Below are 19,275 nucleotides of genomic sequence, written 5' to 3' on the forward strand. Positions count from 1 at the left end.
CTTTTTAAAAACTATGAATCCATTTCCTCTCAATTAACTTTAGTCGATTTGGACCAATGAACCATCATATGGTTTAAAAAAGAGATATACTCCATAAATTTTGCACCTCGAACAACATGTTACCTTACTTCCGAGGCAACCTATTCCAAACATTGCACACCAAATACCTCCTTAAACTAACTAAACTCAGGTTACCTAAACCCAACCCATATTCCAAACACAGTTTTTGTTGATATAGTTTTATTAGTTTAGATATAATTTGATTTTTAATCAAGCAAAAAATTCATCATCCAAATGGTAGGGCAAGAAATAATATAAATATAACTTATCCAAGAAAAAATATATATATATATATATATATATATATATAAAGAAATAAATGTGATTATTAAACACAAACACGTGACACGTGGTGGGGCCAATTGGCTGATGTGTCAATACTCTAGTGGTCATCTTACCTTCAGCTCAACGAGAAAGAGAAACAAAAAACGGGCAACAATAGAGAATTTTAATCTATTTTTTCTATTATTTTCTTTAAAATAAAAATAATTAAATAAAAACAAATAATTAATTAATTTCCATATTTGTTCCTTCTTCTTCTTCTTCTTCTTCCCCAAATTTCCAATCTGTTTCTTCATCCCAAGTCTTTCCTCTTCCTTTCCTCTTCGACGGAGACTGCCGCTCAACTCCAAAACCTACCCACCCACCGCCGCCGCCGTCGCCGTTGCCGTTGCCCGATTCTTCTCCCAATCGCCCGTGTTACTACTCTGCTTCCGACATTATTTTGGATTACAGCAATGGTTTCAGACTCGGAGCTCATCGGTCGGCTCCGGGAGTTTCTTAGGAATTCCGACCTCAATACCACCACCACTACCATCGTCCGCCGAATGCTCGAGGAGGAATTCAACGTTGATTTGCTCGATAAGAAGCTGTTTATTAGGGAACAGGTGGACTTGTTCCTCCGGACTGAGCACGAGGCGGCCGAGGAAGCTGACCAGGAGGATGGAGACGGAAATTTGAAGACGGAAGAAGAGGATGGAGATAGTGAAGACGGAGAAAACGACGACGACGATGATGAAAAGGGTAAAACCAGGTGAGTAATTCACCAATTTCTTAATTTATAAAAATTGTGATTTTCAGTTCAGTTTTTGGTGAAGAACTCTAATGCTTGTTTTCGTTTTTGCGAGTAATTTTGGTTCTAGTACTAGAGCGAACCGACAGTAATTTGATTTATTTGCATACTGAAATCAGTGGCAAGAATGTAAAAATCATCAACGCCGAATCATTTATCCACAATTGTGATTATGTGTACTTGCAAATTCCTAACCATAATCGAATCATTATATAGATTCTAATTTGTTTTGGTATTGCAAGAATTTGGGTTTCTTTTTTTTGTTTTCCTCAACGAATTCAACGTCCTCAGTCAATTGAAAGTTGACATTAAGGGGAAAGCCTTCTTTTGACGATTTTCTGGATTTCGTATTACGGGCATAACGCTAAGATTCTATTAGTCCAAAATTCTGATAAGTTATTGATGTGGTTGTGTTCATTACAACAAGTGCGACGAGTGTCTTGTTTTAGTATTGCACCCGTAGTGATGTTATTCTGTGCTCTATTGATCAGACATTCACAACCGACGTTGGTATACTTCTTTGGTTGATTTATTTCAGGAATCTATTTTCTTAGGACTTATTGATTTTGAAACTAAGAATGTTTTGCAATAACTGAGATAATCTGTTTTTATCTGAACAGGTCTCGGTTAATACCGTGTTCATCATTTTTGTGGATCGCATTTCCATCCAGATCAATCTTCATATTTAGAACAACTCATTCCTGCAAAACTGACTTCAGTTTTCAAAATTTTTAACCAAACCCCATCCTACCTATAAGTTTCTTTCTTGTTTAGGCTACCCATATTAATAAGCAAAATAGCTGGAGATTGTCTTCAAGAAGTGTCTCGGGGGTTTCTTTTCTCGGATCAACCCCTATTCTTGCTATCTTCTTTCCATTTGTTTATCCTCCTTCTGTTCTGCCATGTTTCTGGCTAAACAGTAATTTTCTGGGAAATGCTCCAATTGTGCCAACTAGGTCAAGTTCGTTTCCATTACTTCTTCTTATTATTATTTTTACTTTTCCTTTGTATAACTGGATTTTTAAACATATTTTTTTACTCACATTTTGTTCAACTTATACAATTCTGTTGAAAGGATTTTGAAAAATGGAATGAGATTTTACTTTTCTGTATCTCGTTCTATTAAACAAGTTAACATTGTCCCTGCAAAGCCACAACTTTCCTTTAGTTGTCAAATTTTTTTTTGGCTGAGAGTTTCAATCTATCTTTGTTGCTTCAGAATATAGGCAATTTCATCTTATTTTAGGTCTAAGAATTTGTAGTTCAACCAATGTTGAAACACATTTCTTTTCTTATACCAGTTGCTCTTCAAGGTGTTTGTATTTTCAGTAATAGTTAATATGTCACGAGTGTATTTATTGGAGCATAGTCTAATAATGGGTTGGCTATCCAAACATAGAATGACATTTTCTCTCTCTTGCCTCTCTATCTTGTTTCTTTCTTTCTTTTTAAACTGTGAAATTGGAGTTTAAGCATGAGTACTGCCATGGAGTTTAGTAGTTGAAGTGTGGACAATATATTTTTCTTCTCCTTTTTTCATTAGATTAGTGAGTAACTCTTTGGGATTCATATTCAAGTTGAGAGAAAAGAGTCCTTTTGTATTGCAATGGTTAGAAACAATCTTTGGTATAGCTTTTTCAAAATCCTCTGAATAATAAATTCTTCAAGGATAGGTTCAACAATTAAATGAGCTGGATGCAGAAAGTTGTAAATCAGTACGGGTTATGCATTGGAATTAGTACTTCGACTGATGGTGGAATCGAAAAAATAATAATTGTTGGAGCTCATTGATAATTAGAAGATTACATATCGAAGGGAAAATTCAAGAGCTCCTGTTCTGTTCTACGTATCGGAATTAAGTCAAAAGCCAAAAAGATATCCCTCATCTATATAGTATGTAAACACGCTGACTCACACATTACTCATGCTTACACCATACATAACTACATGGGCTCACCACCCTTATCAACAACTTTTTTTTTTTGTTTCCTCTTTTTATGAGAACTGAACAAAAGAACAAACCTAAGGGGCTAAAAAAATAGCCTAAAATAGCCCAAGACTGGGGCAGCCCCACAACTAGCCATACAAAAAAGGGGCTTCAATCCAAAATATTGAAACCTAACAGACAAAATTAGTACAAAAATGCTCACACACTTGACCGCCCATTTAATTCTCTTTCTATGATACAACCTAATTATTAGGGGCCTAACATTACATTGCCCCCAAAGAGCCACCTTGTCATGAAGATGGAAGTTTGTAAATTGGGTGGTAATCCTTGTGGTGGGTCCATGGTAGCTACTTCCCTGCATACCAACACCTTAGTGTTGTCTGAAGTATCTTGAGTGGAGCACACCCGTAGGATCTCAGGAGGTTGTGATGTTAATACCATATCATCGACAGATTAAAAGGCAAGGGAATTAAAGGAAAGATATGACCAACAACCTTACACAATTGTGAAACATGAAATATTGTGTGGACTGAAGTAAAAGCAAGCTAGATGCCAATATGTAAGCCACTCACTCAATTCTTTCAATCATATGGAAGGAACTGAAAAAGGATGGAGCCAATGTAGCATTCCCTCATTGAGCTAAGGCCTTTTGTCTATGGGGTTGCTACTTTATATAGACCCAATCACAATAGCAAATTCGACCTCATGCCTCTTTCCATTGCAATTGAGATCATTTGTTGTTGGGCACGTTGCAAATGAGATTTCAAATTCATGTAGCATGTTGTCTCTATCCTTTAGCTGGGATCCACCTCAGCCACAAGTGTAGCATTTGCTGCGTACAGTGGAATATTAGGGGAGGTGGATGGGGAGGGGAGGGCACGTAGACAACTTATGGGGTTAAGTTTGTAGATGTATGGAACAAAGTTTATAGAAAAACTTAGCCCAAGTTAGCTGCCCATTGTAAACAACAAAAATATGTTTCCCAAGTTTGATTGACAACCTACATCTGTCCATCCATTCAGGGAATGGTATAATATGCTTCTTAGTTGTGTGCCCTGACATGAGAATAGCTCATCCCATAATAGACTAGTGAATATCATAGCCTTAAGAGCGCCTTGCAAACATATGGGCTCCCCATAAAAATTTGAGTTATTGAAGGAGCTGAAACCAGATGTTTCTTGGAGAGCTGAAACACAATTGATAGGATTTAAAGAAATGTCATAGTTTGTCTTTAAATCCGAGTTTCTTTTTATTATGCCTTAATGTTGGGGAGAATTTTCATAATTTGTTCTTTCGTTATTCCCGTGTCAGAAACTTTTAGGAGACTTTGTTTCAAGGTTTCTTATTTCAAGGCTAAAAACAATATTTTTAATTTACTTTGTGGCCAACTGGCCGCGGTCTAAGAGGGAGAGAAAAAGTTTACGGATCAAAAGCTGCTAAATTTGTGGTGTGGGCATTTGGTTTGACATGAATCACCTATTATTTGAGAACAATTGAGTTCCTTGGGTCAGACATAATGCTTAAGTAACATACAACCCTACAAGGTCCAAAGGGGTAAGGGTTAATTGAGAGGAAATGAGTTTAAATCCCATGATGGTCACCGACCTTAGGAATTAGAAATTTTTATATGTTTCCTGGCACCAAATGTTGTAGGGTCAGTTGTCCCGTGAGATTAGTTAAAGTGCGTGCAAGTTGGCCCGAACACTCACAGATATCAAACATACAACTCTACGAGTGCTTGTTTCAAAGACTTGAAATTATTCAACTTCTGAAATTAATTCTTATTCGGGCAATTTTTTCTTTCTTTCTTTTTGTTTGTTTGTTTGTTTGTTTTTTTTTGGTTATTCTCTGATCAGACAGTGTTTTTAGCTTTAGTGAGGGAGTTGCTTTCCAGTAGCAGGAACTTTCTTTCCTGGTCTGTTTTATTGGTTTGGGGGTTTCTAGTTCTACTCTAAACTCTGAAGGGAGTTTTAGTTTGTAACTTTTCAAATATCAATCAAAAGTTTGTGTTTCTTAGAAAAAGCAAAAAGATTGAATCAAAATTTTTATTTGAGACCATCTTTGATTAAAAAATTATTGTTCTTGGCAATGTAGTTCTAACAAGCTTAGTAAAGAGGTGAAGAAACGAGGTGGTGGTTTTAGCAAGCTGTGTAGCCTTTCCCCACAACTGCAGGAATTTACAGGAGTTCCTGAAATGGCAAGGACTGAGGTACATCTAGAAAGTAATTTTTGACCCCTTTTTCAGTCTTCCCAAATAAACCAGCAGAGATTCGTTGTTGTCTTTTTTATTTCATTCTAATAAAATTGTTGCTATCTTTGTTATAGGTTGTGAAGCAACTATGGATCCACATTAGAGAGAATAATTTGCAAGACCCCAGTAATAGGAGAAATATTATCTGTGATGAACCATTGAAAGCACTCTTTGGTGTTAATTCCATCAACATGTTTCAAATGAATAAAGCTCTATCAAAGCATATTTGGCCTTTGGAATCAAATGACGGTGTGCTTTTATAGCTTTAATTTTGTTGCTAATTATATGTTACTGTTTTCTCTGATGTTTGGCCTTTTAGTTGAGTGTTCTTCACCGTTACTCTTAATTGTTAACTAAGCAATTTCTTTGAGTTAATGCTTGATGTCAAACTGCTTCTATGGAGCCTTAACTGATATTTCAATATTGACTCTTGGGTTTTTTGGCCTTTGACTTATATTATATTCTTGTTATCATTATAGGCACAAGGACATGACAAACAAAATGCTCTTATTTTCTTATGAAAGAAAGTTTAGGTTTCCATGCACCTTGCTTAATGGCTAATGTCACAAGCCCATAACTTTATTTTGATGACACTGAGCGACAAACCTTATTTCACATTTTTTGACATGGATGCAGTTATTCCAGCCAAATCAAGTCAGAAGGAGCAGCCAAAGGAGAAGCCCCAGAAGAAGCGGCAAAAGCAAGGAAAGGAAGAGATGCCAAAGAAGAAGCGGCAAAAGCAAGCGAAGGAAGGTGGATAACAATAATAGTTATTTTTATTCGAATTCTATGATTTTGTTCATGCCAAGAAACTCCCTTTAGGAGTACTACAACAAAGTACCAATAAGACTTCTAGAATAATTATACAAATGCACCTCAATAAGAATTAATGACATTAGTGCGATAAAATCTAAATTGTTCGGATAAAGTAATACCAAAGCTGCATAGGATCTCTCTTCCTTTGTCTTTGAAGATCCATTGGTTCTTCCCAACGACCCAACCATATGCCTCAAAGAGCTGGTTTGACCCCATTAATCCATAACAATTTAGCACATCTCTTCATGGCATGGCCACATGACAGTGCCCCATAACAGTGCGTTTGTATTGCTTGTAGCTCCCATATTGAAAATCCAAGAAAAACCAAGGCTGAATAGTGAACACAGAATCCCAAGTAAACCATTAAGGGTTTCTTATGCTTTTTTGCATAAGCAGCACCGACTTGGACAAATTGGTGCATAGGGGCACCTTTCCTGCAATCTTTAACCTGAATTTAGCCCTTCCAAGTACATTAACCAGACCAAAGCATTTGCTTTTCTGGTCACTGAGACTTTTTTATAGCATCACCAAGATATTTTAGGAGAGGACCCCATGTCAATTCTTTATTCAAAGATTTCATTGATGATTTGTTAGGCCTTCTATAATGAGTGTATATGAGAGAAGGGGAAAACTGGAAAATGTATTTCAAAGTCAGTTAGAATAGACTGCGTGTGTATATGTAGGATCGGGTGGTAAGAGTGAGGTTAGGATTTTGTGAGTAGCATGCGTAGGAGAGAGAAGCTGATGCTCTCAAATTGGCTCAACAAGGCAAGTCTTCTATGGTGCTATCTTTTTACCTCTATTCTGAATTATAGTAATCTCAATGTTGGTACCTATAAGAAACCTAAAGCGTTCAACACCCAAATTTTTTTTTATCTTCGCTTCTATTTGTAGAAACTCCCTCAATCATCTGAAGAAAGCACAAAAATCTTATAGCTGCTATTTGTGAGAGTTCTCTTTTCGCTTTTGTGCCTCGAGAGAAACAATAGTTTTCAACAATAAAGAAAAGCATTTTGTCTTTGTGTTTTATGGACTATAATACTTTTGTAGCTCCTTTTCGGTGTAAAATTTATGCCCCTTCCGATACTTACAATTCAAATTTTCTTTGTGCCATTTAGGAGAGTTCCTTTGTAACTTCCTTGAATTGAAAATTTTGACTTTCCTCTCTTTACTATTATTATTTAAATTTTTTTACTATCTATGAAACTTTTTCTCACTGTTTATCTTTGTTCCTCGAAGTTTGACTAGGAGGGGTAAGCTCCAAATCCAAGAGGTATTGAACCGTTAAAGATGTTACTCTAAAAATGAAGAGATGGTTAAGATCTTCACCATGCTTTTTCACTTGGTGTATCATTTCTGGTACACAGAGAATGAATGCTTGCAATCTGTCATTTGTGTTTAATTTTTTTAGAAAAAGAGGCCATAAGAATATTTTGATCTTTTTGGTAATTTTCCTTCTTCAAATGCTCTTAGTAACGTGTCTAGTAATTGCCGATTAGGAGCTTGCAAGGTAGAGAAAAAGGGACTTACTCGACCTTTTTCAAACTCCAAAGTCTTTTATCTTCCCTTGGGGATAATCTGGAGGTACTGATTTTTTTGCAAAAGGTCAAGGAAGTGAGGTATTTCCCCATCCTTTAGGTTTCTCGTGAAAACCAAAATTTAAGCCAAGGTATCTGTATGCCAACCATTGGAAATTGTTCTATTTAAACCCAAAAAAAAAAAACACTGAGAAAGTAAAGTTTATTAATTAAATATTGCAAGTCCAATTATCCATATTTATTAACCAAAAAATGGAAGTTTCTTTGTTTGCACCCGCTATATGAACAAGCATAACCAAGATGATTTTCTTTCAATGTTTTTCTAGAGAGAATTTGAGTCATCCAAATTCATGTTGATGGCATGATTAGAACTACATCTCCTCTTAAAATCAAATGGGAAAGGATATTATCCTTTAATTAATTGCCCAACTTAATTGCTTCAGAATGAATTAGAACGGATCTACATTTTTAAAATTAAACTCTTTCCAGTTTACAGCTAACTGAAGGTTCTACTCATATCTGGTAATCTTCTTTTTTTTCCTCCAGACTCAGATGAGGCTGCAAGAGAGGAAAAGCAGCAAAAGAAAGGGAAATCAGGTTTTCTTGCTCCGCTTCCACTTTCGGATGCTCTGGTGACCTTTTTTGGTACAGGAGAAGATGCGTTATCTCGCGCTGAAGTTGTGAAAAGAATGTGGGATTACATAAAGCAAAACAACCTTCAGGTACTTGGCCTTTGGAAAGATTCTTTGGTAGTATGGTATCGCTATATTTCTGCAATGCATTTGTTTGTTCACTATGTATTATACTAAGTTTCTCATCATGGGAGGATGTGATAATCTTTCCTTTTTTTAACAAGGGTTTTCTTAATGAAAGTTCTCTTATAAAAAAAAGGGGTGCAAAATTCCTCATTGCTGTCTTCTTTTGGATCTTCCAGTGGGATATATATATATTTTCAGAGGAAACAAGCATTTCATTGATGGTATGAAATATCACAAGAAGGTAAAGAACCCTAAAAGTTTGGTAGCTACAAAAAAGCTCTCCAGTTCAAAAAAAAGATCATCGAGACTGTAATTTTGAAAATAAGAGTAAATTCGTAAGAGAGGTGTTTGTTGTTGAAGAGTCTGTTGTCCCTTTCTATCCAAAGGGTCAATAGGAAAGCTTCGACGATATGGGCCCAAAGGTTTCCCTTCTCCTTCTTGAAAGGGTGGCCATCGAGAAAAGGGCATGGAGAAGGAAGATCAGATTCCCATGAATAGGAGAACAATGGATATTCATTAATATACTGACAATAGAATTTGTTGCTAGCATGTTGGTGAATATGTTAACTGAAAATTGGAGAAGAATTTCAAGAAGCTTATTTCCTATCATTGTTTTATTCCTGATTTTACTGATATTCCACAATCCAAAAGTATGGTTAAAATGAACATTTTTACTAATTTGGTCATGTTCTACGGAGAACTTTTGATTTTTGAAGCTTAAATGAATGTGTAAGAGAAATATCCTTCTTGCGAATATCGATTACGAAAAAGAAATTACATTATGGGTATATATATTTCCATGCTGCATGGTTGACGTTGAACATCTTCTGACATTCTTCTTGATTCTTCATGAAGGACCCTTCTGACAAAAGGAGAATAATCTGTGATGAGAAGCTAAAGGAACTCTTTGATGTCGAGTCATTCCATGGCTTCACTGTTTCGAAACTCCTGGCCCCTCATTTTGTAAAGACAAAATAGTGAGTTTCTTCTACACATCGACCTTTTTGATTCATTAGAATCTATAATTTTGCTTGAGATAGTTTAGTCGCCTCTTCTTTTTGTGTTATTCTCAGGAATTCATCAACGAGGCATTGAAAAAATCTGTTTTATTAACCTTGTCTTATCTCTTTTCTTCAAAAGTTAAAATATGACATGTTTCTGATCACATTCATTTCGAAATCCTTCAGAATCAAATGGAGTAACCATATCAAATCATCTATATGTATATATAACTCTGATGTCTCGTTGGTTCAAATATTGAGTGCAGCAAAAGAATTTAGTTGATTATCAAAATTGTCTCTAGTAGCACAGCTTCAGCAAATCTTTAGCCAATTCTTGGTATGCATTCTGGTTTCTGTCCTTTCATCTTGCAACGTGGCCGTACGCTCTATAGGATTTTCCTTTCTTGTCTTTTTTCGTTGAACAAGGGAGTTCGACCGTTAGAGAAGCAAGTAATATATTGACCAATTGGGTTATGTTCATGTTTGTCGAATTCTCTCTTAATTGAATGTGAGAATTATAGAGGTTATTTTGGTTCGTTCTACATGCACTTTTCAGGGTTGTTTAGTATTTGCAAAGGGGTCCTCCCTCACAAAGATGATCTGTTTTTGGGATTTTTTTACCCTAAGGTTACTGATTTTTTTTCGTTTTTGATAGAGCGAAGTCGTTATATTGATGGGGCATAACTATTGATTTTTTATTTCAGAAAGGGTTGTCAATGATGCATCAACAGTGAAAATTTACGTATTTGTTGCAAATTTTGTTAAATTACAAGTCTAGTCCCTAAACTTTTAAGTTTATGTCTAATAAGTTTTTAAAGTTTAAAAAGTGTTCATAAAACATATTAGATAATAGATCTTTGAGTTTTACAGAGTGTCAAATAAATTTTTTATTTTGTATCTAATAGATTAATAAATTATTGAACTTTTAATTTTTTGTCTAATACTGTATTCATCATTTCTAGAAATTCACAAACAAAATTCAATTACATCATTTTCTAGAAATTCACGACTCTATTAGATACAAAATTCAATTATCTGTATAATAGACAATAGAGGTTTGTAATCCCACTCCAATGTGGCCATAGTTTGGCTCAAAGAAATCTAGTGGCCATAGTTTGAACTCCCAACTTCACCTTACAAAAGGATTCTTTTCCATAGTGTTATTTTGATGGTTGAAAATGGTATAACAATCGAGAGCAAAGAGAAATCTTAATGACGATATTAATATATCAACTATGTCGTGTAGTAATCTAATCAGACTACTACTTGAGAACCACAGACACTTCAGTTTGTTTGGGTAACGTGTTTGACAGGCACTTATTGGACACATATTTTATGCTTGTTAGTTCGATAGATGTGTTTCATACACTAATTATTATATAAAATGAGTATAAATATGATATTTGTTTGGCACATGAAAACTTGTTAAGCATAGAAGCTATATAAAATGAGTATAAATATGATATTTGTTTGGCACATGAAAACTTGTTAAGCATAGAAGCTAGACAATTAATATATGACAAAATAATAAATTTTGAGAGCAAAATACTTTCTTCATAGATACAAGACATTCGTTGTTGATCTAAAAAAGATCTTATCCCTTTCAAACAAAGGGCGTTAGCGGACGTTTTTCATTCTTCACCCGGTCCAACGTAGCGTTTCCAAAGTCAAAGTCAACCTAACCGGTTACCTTTGGAAACGCGCTAAAACAGGCCTCTCTATAGGTTCGCCTTTCTAATCGTTTCGAATATTCTAGTATATAGTTTTAGCCAGATCGTCTGAAGCATGAACAGAATCACCTTTGTTCCGAAGGCCTAGCGAGTTAAGCGAGTTCCTTTTTTTTTTCAAAGGAGGTCCTTTTCTTTCTCCGGACCGTCAAACTCGTTTTTTTATGGATTTTAAGAGTAAAATGCATAAACTTATTGAATTTGAATTCTTTCTCGTATAAAAATGGTATATACTTTAATTAAATTTGTATATTTTAATTAACACGTCCATGTCGTGTCTATATCCTAGATTTTAAAAAAATGGCGTATGGTAACGTTTTTATTTTCTTGTTTGTATCCAGGTCTCCAAAATTTGTACCGCATAGATATTTAAAGGTCGTATGGTAACGTTTTTATTTTTTTGTTTCTTGTTTCTTTTGTTTATGTTCTTGTTTTTCGTTTCCTATTTTTTAATAAATGAAAAAATAGTTGCATTTGGTTATTGTTATTGTTTTTTGTTTTTATTTTTTATTATTGAAAAAAATAGAAACATGTTTAAGTAACAATTTCTAGTTTTTCGTTCTCTACAATTTTAATTTTTTATATGAAATATAATTTTTAAAATTAATAATTAAAATATTTATTTTTTAATGTTTATCATAAATTTTATAAATCAAGAAGGATATAATAATGCTTTTATCTATGTTTCTGAAAAAATTAGAGAGGAAAAAAAAACAAAAAAAACTTTATTTCGTTGGCTCCAAAATTTCTACACAATTTTGTAAACGTTTTTTAAAAATGAGAAACGAGAAACAGAAACATTTATCAAGAGAAAAACAAAAAGCAAGAAACGGAAAAGTTATCAAATAAATCACCAACTAGTCGCTATTCGATTGGATTAAGCTCTCCTACTATTGAAATGAGTATATGCTCCCCATTGATGGGCCTAGCAAACTACATTGTTGAACAAACATTTGTTGTTTAACATGCTACAAATGGATGACCAAATGAGAGCTCCACATCTTTTTTTTTTTCTTAATAAAAGTTACAATTTCTCACTTTGAAGAGAACACTAAACAAAACCTTCTTCAGGGGATTGTTTAGTGATTTTACACCTTTTCTTAATGTAATCTCATTGTAATTTAGCCATTTTACTAATTTTCCCTTCATAATGGGTTAAAATAGCCTTGTATTTCACAAATGATGACTCTAATAAATTGACTTCTTGAGTAGTAAAAGGGTTTCATAAAACCATATAATATTATGACCTATTCATGTAGTTCCATTAAAAGGAACGCTGTTTATGACACACCTCATCTAATCCATTAGCTTGATTTTCCCAAGGGGAGGGCCAAATTGAATGGGATAAAACACAAGCACAATCATGTCACTCTAAGCTAGGCCAATACAACCATGTGACCATGACATCGACTTCGGACCATAAAGTAATTCATTAGACGTACAAGTGTTCTCATTAATTTGAAGTGATCGATCATGAAATATTAGTCATTCATTTTAACATATGCAGCCTTGTAAACACTTCGACATGTGCTCCAAGTCAAGGAACCAAATTTCTATGACTACTAATCTCGAGCGTTGCACAATATGAATTCCCAATATATATATATATATATAAGGAGCAATGTACTAACTACTATCCTTTTAATTTTTTTACAGAAAATATTACATTGTATTAAGATAACATAGTTCTTAGATGATCTGGTACTTTTTATTTTATTGTAATACCATGGCTTCTTCTGTGTCGAAAAGAATTGCTTTACATCTTCGATTTGAGCGCAGTGATAATGTATATTTAGGATTAAATTTCCTCATTTAAAAAAAATAATAAATAATATGTAATGCATTTTTTTTTAATACTAAAACCTAGTGAAATGAACTCATTTTAGAAATTTTCAAGCATCCTTATAAATTGAAAAACCATATCCATTTACCAAACAAAATCTTGATTTATTGGCTAGACTAAAATTTTATTTCTCAAGCTTTAACCTAGTTTAAATTTGGTATTTATGTTTTTAAAAGTTTCATTATCGTTTTGTGTCAAAATTACAAAACAAATCCATACCATTAGTGAACGGGTAATAAACTTTCAACACAACTAAATTATTCGTAGATGTGATGAGGGCATAGTGAGCTACATTGGTTCAAAATCAAAATTAATTTGGAGGTTTTAAAATATTATTTTGGTTGAAAAGTAGAAAGAAAAATATTTTACTTTTATTTTGGAGTACGAGTACAATCCATAATAATGTTCGATACAATTTTATAATTTCTTTTAGGGTGGAGACACAAATTTCTATTATCCCTTAATAATAATGACACGTAGCAAGTTTTAACCAAATAATAGGGAGACAACCAAACTTTTAGAAGCACATAGAGCCTAAAGTAAAAATAATATTAAATCATAAGGACTAAAAAGTGGTGTCTTGTTAAAAAAAATAGTAATAATTTAACCTAAATTATTTTTACTTAACCTTCAAAATACATGCTATTCTTAAGGAGCCGTCGTGGAAATTATGGATCCATTTGGTAATGTTTCGTTTCATTTTTTCCTTGTCTCATTTTTTTAATAAATAACATAACTATGTTAGTTAAAAAAGAAATATGAGATAACTCTTTTTTTGTTTCTCGATTTTTAAATTAAAAATGTGTTTTTTATATGAAAATGTCATTTTTAATTTAAAAATTTCTAATCTGGATAAAATAATACTTTTATTTATATTTTAGAATTGATTTGATTGTTTTTAAAATTTGGACCACAAAAATTGGAAGCACTGAGACAAAAAAACAAAAAAAGAAAAAGAAAAATCATTACCCCATAGATTTATCAAATCTAACTTTTGTTGAAAATTTCAAATAAGTGGTTAAAATTTCCATCGATTCTCATCTCTACCACACCTAATAAAAAAGTGGATTCTACTCTATAGATATATATTTTTTTATTCAACCAAAGTAAACTATATATTAAAAAGAAAAAAAAAAGGAAGAACACATCGAAAAATGTAGCCATAGAAACTTCTGATTGAACATTAAATGAAACCAATCACCAAGATTCAAGACCTACCCCCATCTGGATCTACTTGCTAAACTACGTTATTTACTTTTGATTGATTATTATTAAAAATACTAAACATTTCTTTTCCAATGTCAATTTGTTCATTATTTTAAAGTAAGGAAATTGGCCACAGCACATGCATCATCAATCAAACACACATCCAACTCACACACAATCTATCACTTTAATTCACAAAATGCACATCACCATTAATTATTTCAACCCCAATTAAATAATACAAGTCAATTAGGAACCCAATTAAGTTCATGCAAACATCAATTTTTTTAATGGGTTACTTACTAAACAGTATGAACATGATCCATGAAATTCCAATATAGCAACTTAAAGAACAGAAGGAAGAATTTGTTCACACACCCATATTATAATGAAGAAAAACTGACCTCTCCATTGGCTTCACCTTCTCACTTGCTTGCTTTTGCCTTATTTTTATGTATTTTCCTTGGTGATGAACAGCAGCTAGCAGAGGTTATAACAGTAAAGAGAAGAGAGAAGAAAGAAGAAGGGGAAACAGGGAAGATTGTTGAAATGGGAAAACAAAAAGGAACAGTGTTGAAAATTATTATATTCAAAGGAGCCAAAAAGAAGTAAGTGGTAAGACTGTGCACAAAATGAAGGGAAGGGGGGATTGTTTAATTTTGGAACAGAAACAGAAAAATCTCAAAAATGGGATCCACTTATAGTTAATGACTGAGACATGCCTTGGCAGTGAAAAGACAATAATTCCTTTTCCAGGACCCCCTACACCCATGGCCGTATTCAATAAAGAGTTAAATTAGGCTTTCGGCTGCTACCAAATAATATTGCACCATTTGTGAAAAGAAGAAGAAGAAGAAGATCAGTAGAGAGAGAGGACTTAAAGCCATAAAAAAAAAAAAAAAAAAAAAAAAGCATGAAAATGGGATATTCATAAATGCAAAACGCATCTAGGTGTTTAGGAACTATCCTGTGCATGCCCTCCTCCTCCTCCCCCATTAAACTAAACCCCATGAAAGAGTCTTGTCTTAATCAAACAAAATTATAATAATAATAAAGAGAAAGAGAAAACAAGAAAGAAAGAAAGAAAAACCTTGGCATGCACAAGGATATATCATAAACCAGATGCTAAAAGGAGAAAAGGGAAATTGATGATACCTAGAGAGGAGAAAATTCATTTGAGTGGGAAGAAAAAAATTAACAAGAGGGGCCAATGTTATTAATATTCCTACCATCATCTGCGGCGGCGGCGGCTTCCGGCTTGTGGGAGGAGGAGGAGTGTTGGTTTTGGTGTGATTGGTGCTGCTGCTGCTCAACCTGCGTTTGTTGAGGCTGGAGAAAGAGCTGTACCTGAAGTTGCTGCTGCTGCTGCTGATGGTGGTGGTGTGAAGAAGAAGAAGAATGATTATGATGATGATGCTCCGGTTGCGATTGGATTTGGTAGCTATTGTTATCGAATGTTCCCAATGTCAAACCGGAAGCGGAATTCATCTGATTAAACCCTGCTCCTCCTCCTCCTCCTGCTCCAGCCCCAGCAGCCGCCGGGTCGAAGCCATTGAACCTCAAATGGTGGTGCTGTTTCTGCTCGTACGCTCTAAACATCTCCTGCTGCTCTCTGGCAGCCACCGCCGCCGCGAGCTGCTGCGCCTCGTAGAGCTGCTGCTGCTGCTGCTGGTGATGGTGGTGAATCTGCTGAGCGGAGTCGCGAATCACCATCTGACCGGACCCAGACGGGGGAATCCCGAGCATAGGGGACATGTTGTACGGCAAGACAGCGGAGGAGGAAGGGCTGGCAGCGGCGGCGGGGAGAATGGCGGTGGTGGGAGGCTGTAGAATGGGGAGCATAGCCTGGGGACCAATGTAGGTGGCGAGTTCCTTTTTGGCGTTGTAGAGGTCGCTCTGCATTTGCTTTAGCCTGTGCTGGAGTACGGAGATTAGGCCTACGCAGCCGTAGACTGGGTCCCGCAGCCTGAACTCCGCCTCGTAGGCTAATGAGTTTACCGCGTCCTCCCGCTGCGTTGCGTTCAGTTCGTTCAGCAGCTTCGCGACGTTGCTCGCACCGAATACCTTGTGGACGTTGGCGAATTTCTGCGGCTGATCCGGTGGGAAATACGGCGCGAACACGCATTCTTGTGTGCATTTTCGCCGGAGGAATTTGCACGCCGCGCACGGGGAATTTGACGACATTATCAACAAAAATCAATCAATCAACTTCTATCGCTCTATTTCTCTCCAAATCTGCCCAAAAAACCAAAAAGAATCCCCCAGAAAAGTATGAGATGAGAAGAAACGATGAAGATCAACTGATTTATGTGAACTGTGAAGAAAATAAATAAAATAAAGATCGAGAGTGGGAGCAAAAGAACAAAAGCGAAGAATCTGATCGGCCAAAATGTTGCCGATATTGTCAACCATCCGAGAAATAGCTTCCACGAAACACTGATTTCAGGAAAAAAAAAAAGAAAGAGAGAGAAGAGAGAAAAAGAGAGCGACAGTGGAACAGAAAACAATGAAATTAACCTAAAAAAAAAATGTTCAATGAAGCTCTTCCTTCATCTCTTCTCCTCTCTCTCTTTCTCGCTATTGGACTCTCGAAGTTCTTCGTCTACGGAAGCAATTGAAATCAATCTTGCGTTTCCGAAATCAAATTCTCGTAAAAACCTAACCACGAGATAGAAGAATCAAAAGCGACGAAAACCTCACCTCGGATTGCAATAATTTCCCTTCGTGTTTCAACTCGCGTGGATCGAACTCTCCTCCTCCATCTCGTAGCCTTGAAACTCCATGAAAGAGGGAAGAAACAGAAAAAACCTGCAACAGAAAAGCAAAAAAGAAAAGAAAAAAACAAAAAACACAAAAAGACAAAGAAAAACAAGAATAAAGTCTAAGCTAAAAGCTTTGAAAATGCACAGATTGAAGAACAAAAACAATGGCGAAAAGGCCGAAAACCTTCAGAAGAGAGAGCGAAAGAAAAGTTCTCTGGTTTTAGGGTTTCGAAAACGAAAACGAAAGCGAGAGCGCTGGATCCGATCTTCGAGTTTCACAATCCCCAACAGAAGGAGAACAGAAAGAGAGAAAAGGGAAATCAAAGAATTTAATTTAATTTAATTTAATTTATTAATTTCAAAATAAAAATAAAATAACAAAATTGATATTGTTAGAGAGAAAAAAGGAAAAAATTAAAATTCAAAAAGGGAATTAAAGATCATAACTGTGGCGTCGACGTCAAAATATAAAAATGGGGAAATAGGAGCCGTTGAGATCGGGGGGAGGAATGGGGACCGTCTGATGGAGATTTGGGGTTTCAAGAAACGTAATATTGTTAACGTTTGAAGGACCTCTCATTCTGAGCAACAATTGAATGCGTCTCTGAGTTACCTCTTTGTCCCTGTACTGTCCATTTTTATTTCCCATTTTGCCCCTCCCCTATTTCCACGTGTCTAACTTATGTTACTCACCTTTTCTTTTTTTTTTTTTTTTTTGCTTTTTGGCTTTTATTATAACTAAAATTTTTAATTTTTATTATTTTAATTTTGTGTTAACCTTAATATAGTAACCGGGTAGTTGGTTTGAATTATTTTAGTTTTTATGGTTTCGTCTAATGAAAGTATTTTTGTCGTTAGTTTTATTACATCATACATTTTCTTTTAATATCGACACGTAGAAATGACATGGTTGTAATGATTTACATTGTATCTTATGTTTGTCAGCGGTATCATAAAATTTTAGTTTTTGTCTCTAAATTTGGACTACTTAGCTTACAAAAGTTGAATTTGAGCTCATGCCTTTTAAATAACAATGATATCACGTTTTTCAATAATTAAGAATAAACATTTTTATAGTTAAACTAAACTAAAAAATTTGTGACTAAAATCCAAATTTTAAATGTTAAAAAAAATATAATAAGAAACAGGTAAAAGTTTAGCCACCAAATTTGAAAATTTACAAAGTCTTTGAGATATTGAAATGAATAATAATAAAAATTGGAAGGCAATAAATTATATTAAACCATTTTTTCTTAAAATTTGACTCTTTTTTGGTCCATGCATTTTGAAAAGTTTCCATTTAATGGTTTGTTTATGATAGAGTTTTTTTTTTTTTTTTGCAAGATTTGTTTATTACAGTTACCAAATAAACTATATAATGTCATAGTTAATTAATTCGTGGAACTATTTTCCAGCATTGCTTAAATTTTGTATCATCTTTTGGTGCTAAATTTTTCATTCTTTTCTTTATATTATATTATAATATGTAGGGAGGGATTCGAACTCAAAACCTTTTGATTTGAAGGTGCTTAACCTGTTGAACCATATTTTAGTTGTCAATTTCTCATTAGTATACCAAGAAATACATATGTGGCTAATAAAATAAAATGTATCTAAACTTTAGTAGTTTGAAAAATATATAAACTAACCTAATCTAAGCATAATTCAAACTAATTAAAGTACCTATCTTTGATCAAAAGATCGCGAGTTTGAATCTTCATCCCACATGTTATACTCATGAATGGATTAGAAAGAGGCTAGGTTTGATTTCCGGGCCGGACGAGAGGTGTTTATATATATATATATATATATATATATATATATATATTACAATTCAATTTTTCAAGGATAGTTAAATTAAACAAAAAAATTCTTATTTCAAAAACTTTTAGATTGAAGAAAATTTTGCCAAACCATAATATATTAAGCATGAAAAAATAATGGTTTCCAATATAATGCTAACCGTAATGGACACGTACTCTTTTTTTAGATCGGTGATCCGATTTCCCATGTTCCCAACCTACTTAAAAGTGTGTGTATATAGGCAATTGAAGTGTTTACCTCAAAAATAATAATAGTAATAAAGGCTGGATCAGATTAAAGACTATTAGTCTTGCTAACTTTGTTGTTGGCTTTTTGGTAACTTTGTTCATTATTAAATAATAAAAATGCGTATATTATGCATAGTGAGCAAATTATATGTATACATATTTGTTTTTATTTGCAAAATATAATCTCGTGGAAGTAGAGATTATTGACTTATTTGCATTTCAGTTTCAAATGACTCGTGAAT

General features: G+C 34.3%; 2 protein-coding genes across 7 annotated transcripts; one reads left to right on the plus strand and one right to left on the minus strand.

Annotated features, from left to right (window-relative positions):
* The first annotated feature begins 602 nt into the window (after positions 1–602).
* LOC111022603 (upstream activation factor subunit UAF30) lies at positions 603–11,531 on the plus strand. Of its 5 annotated transcripts, none has more exons than XM_022299781.2 (7): positions 603–1,093; positions 5,175–5,289; positions 5,406–5,580; positions 5,968–6,084; positions 8,232–8,407; positions 9,299–9,420; positions 11,513–11,531. In XM_022299781.2, coding segments are annotated over exons 1-7 (1,002 nt in total). In that variant the 5' UTR covers positions 603–797; the 3' UTR covers positions 11,514–11,531. The 5 variants fall into 5 exon arrangements, with proteins under 5 accessions (XP_022155473.1, XP_022155472.1, XP_022155470.1 ...); XM_022299780.2 differs by lacking the exon at positions 11,513–11,531 and adding an exon at positions 9,631–9,986; XM_022299778.2 differs by lacking the exon at positions 11,513–11,531 and adding an exon at positions 9,711–9,986.
* Positions 11,532–14,451: 2,920 nt separating this feature from the next.
* ASL1 (ASYMMETRIC LEAVES 2-like 1) lies at positions 14,452–17,623 on the minus strand. Of its 2 annotated transcripts, XM_088121252.1 has the most exons (4): positions 17,167–17,623; positions 16,921–17,028; positions 15,450–16,455; positions 14,452–14,700 (listed from the first exon to the last, which is right to left on the minus strand). In XM_088121252.1, the coding sequence occupies exons 3-4, from the start codon at positions 16,402–16,404 to the stop codon at positions 14,591–14,593; spliced, it is 1,065 nt and encodes a 354-aa protein (XP_087977378.1). In that variant the 5' UTR covers positions 16,405–16,455; positions 16,921–17,028; positions 17,167–17,623; the 3' UTR covers positions 14,452–14,590. The 2 variants fall into 2 exon arrangements, with proteins under 2 accessions (XP_087977378.1, XP_087977379.1); XM_088121253.1 differs by having other exon boundaries at positions 14,452–16,455; positions 17,167–17,620.
* Between the last annotated feature and the right edge of the window lie 1,652 nt (positions 17,624–19,275).

The sequence above is a fragment of the Momordica charantia genome (assembly GCF_013281855.1).
Source record: "Momordica charantia cultivar OHB3-1 chromosome 2 unlocalized genomic scaffold, Mcharantia_2.0 BLBB01000002.1, whole genome shotgun sequence".
Taxonomy (NCBI): Eukaryota; Viridiplantae; Streptophyta; class Magnoliopsida; order Cucurbitales; family Cucurbitaceae; genus Momordica; species Momordica charantia.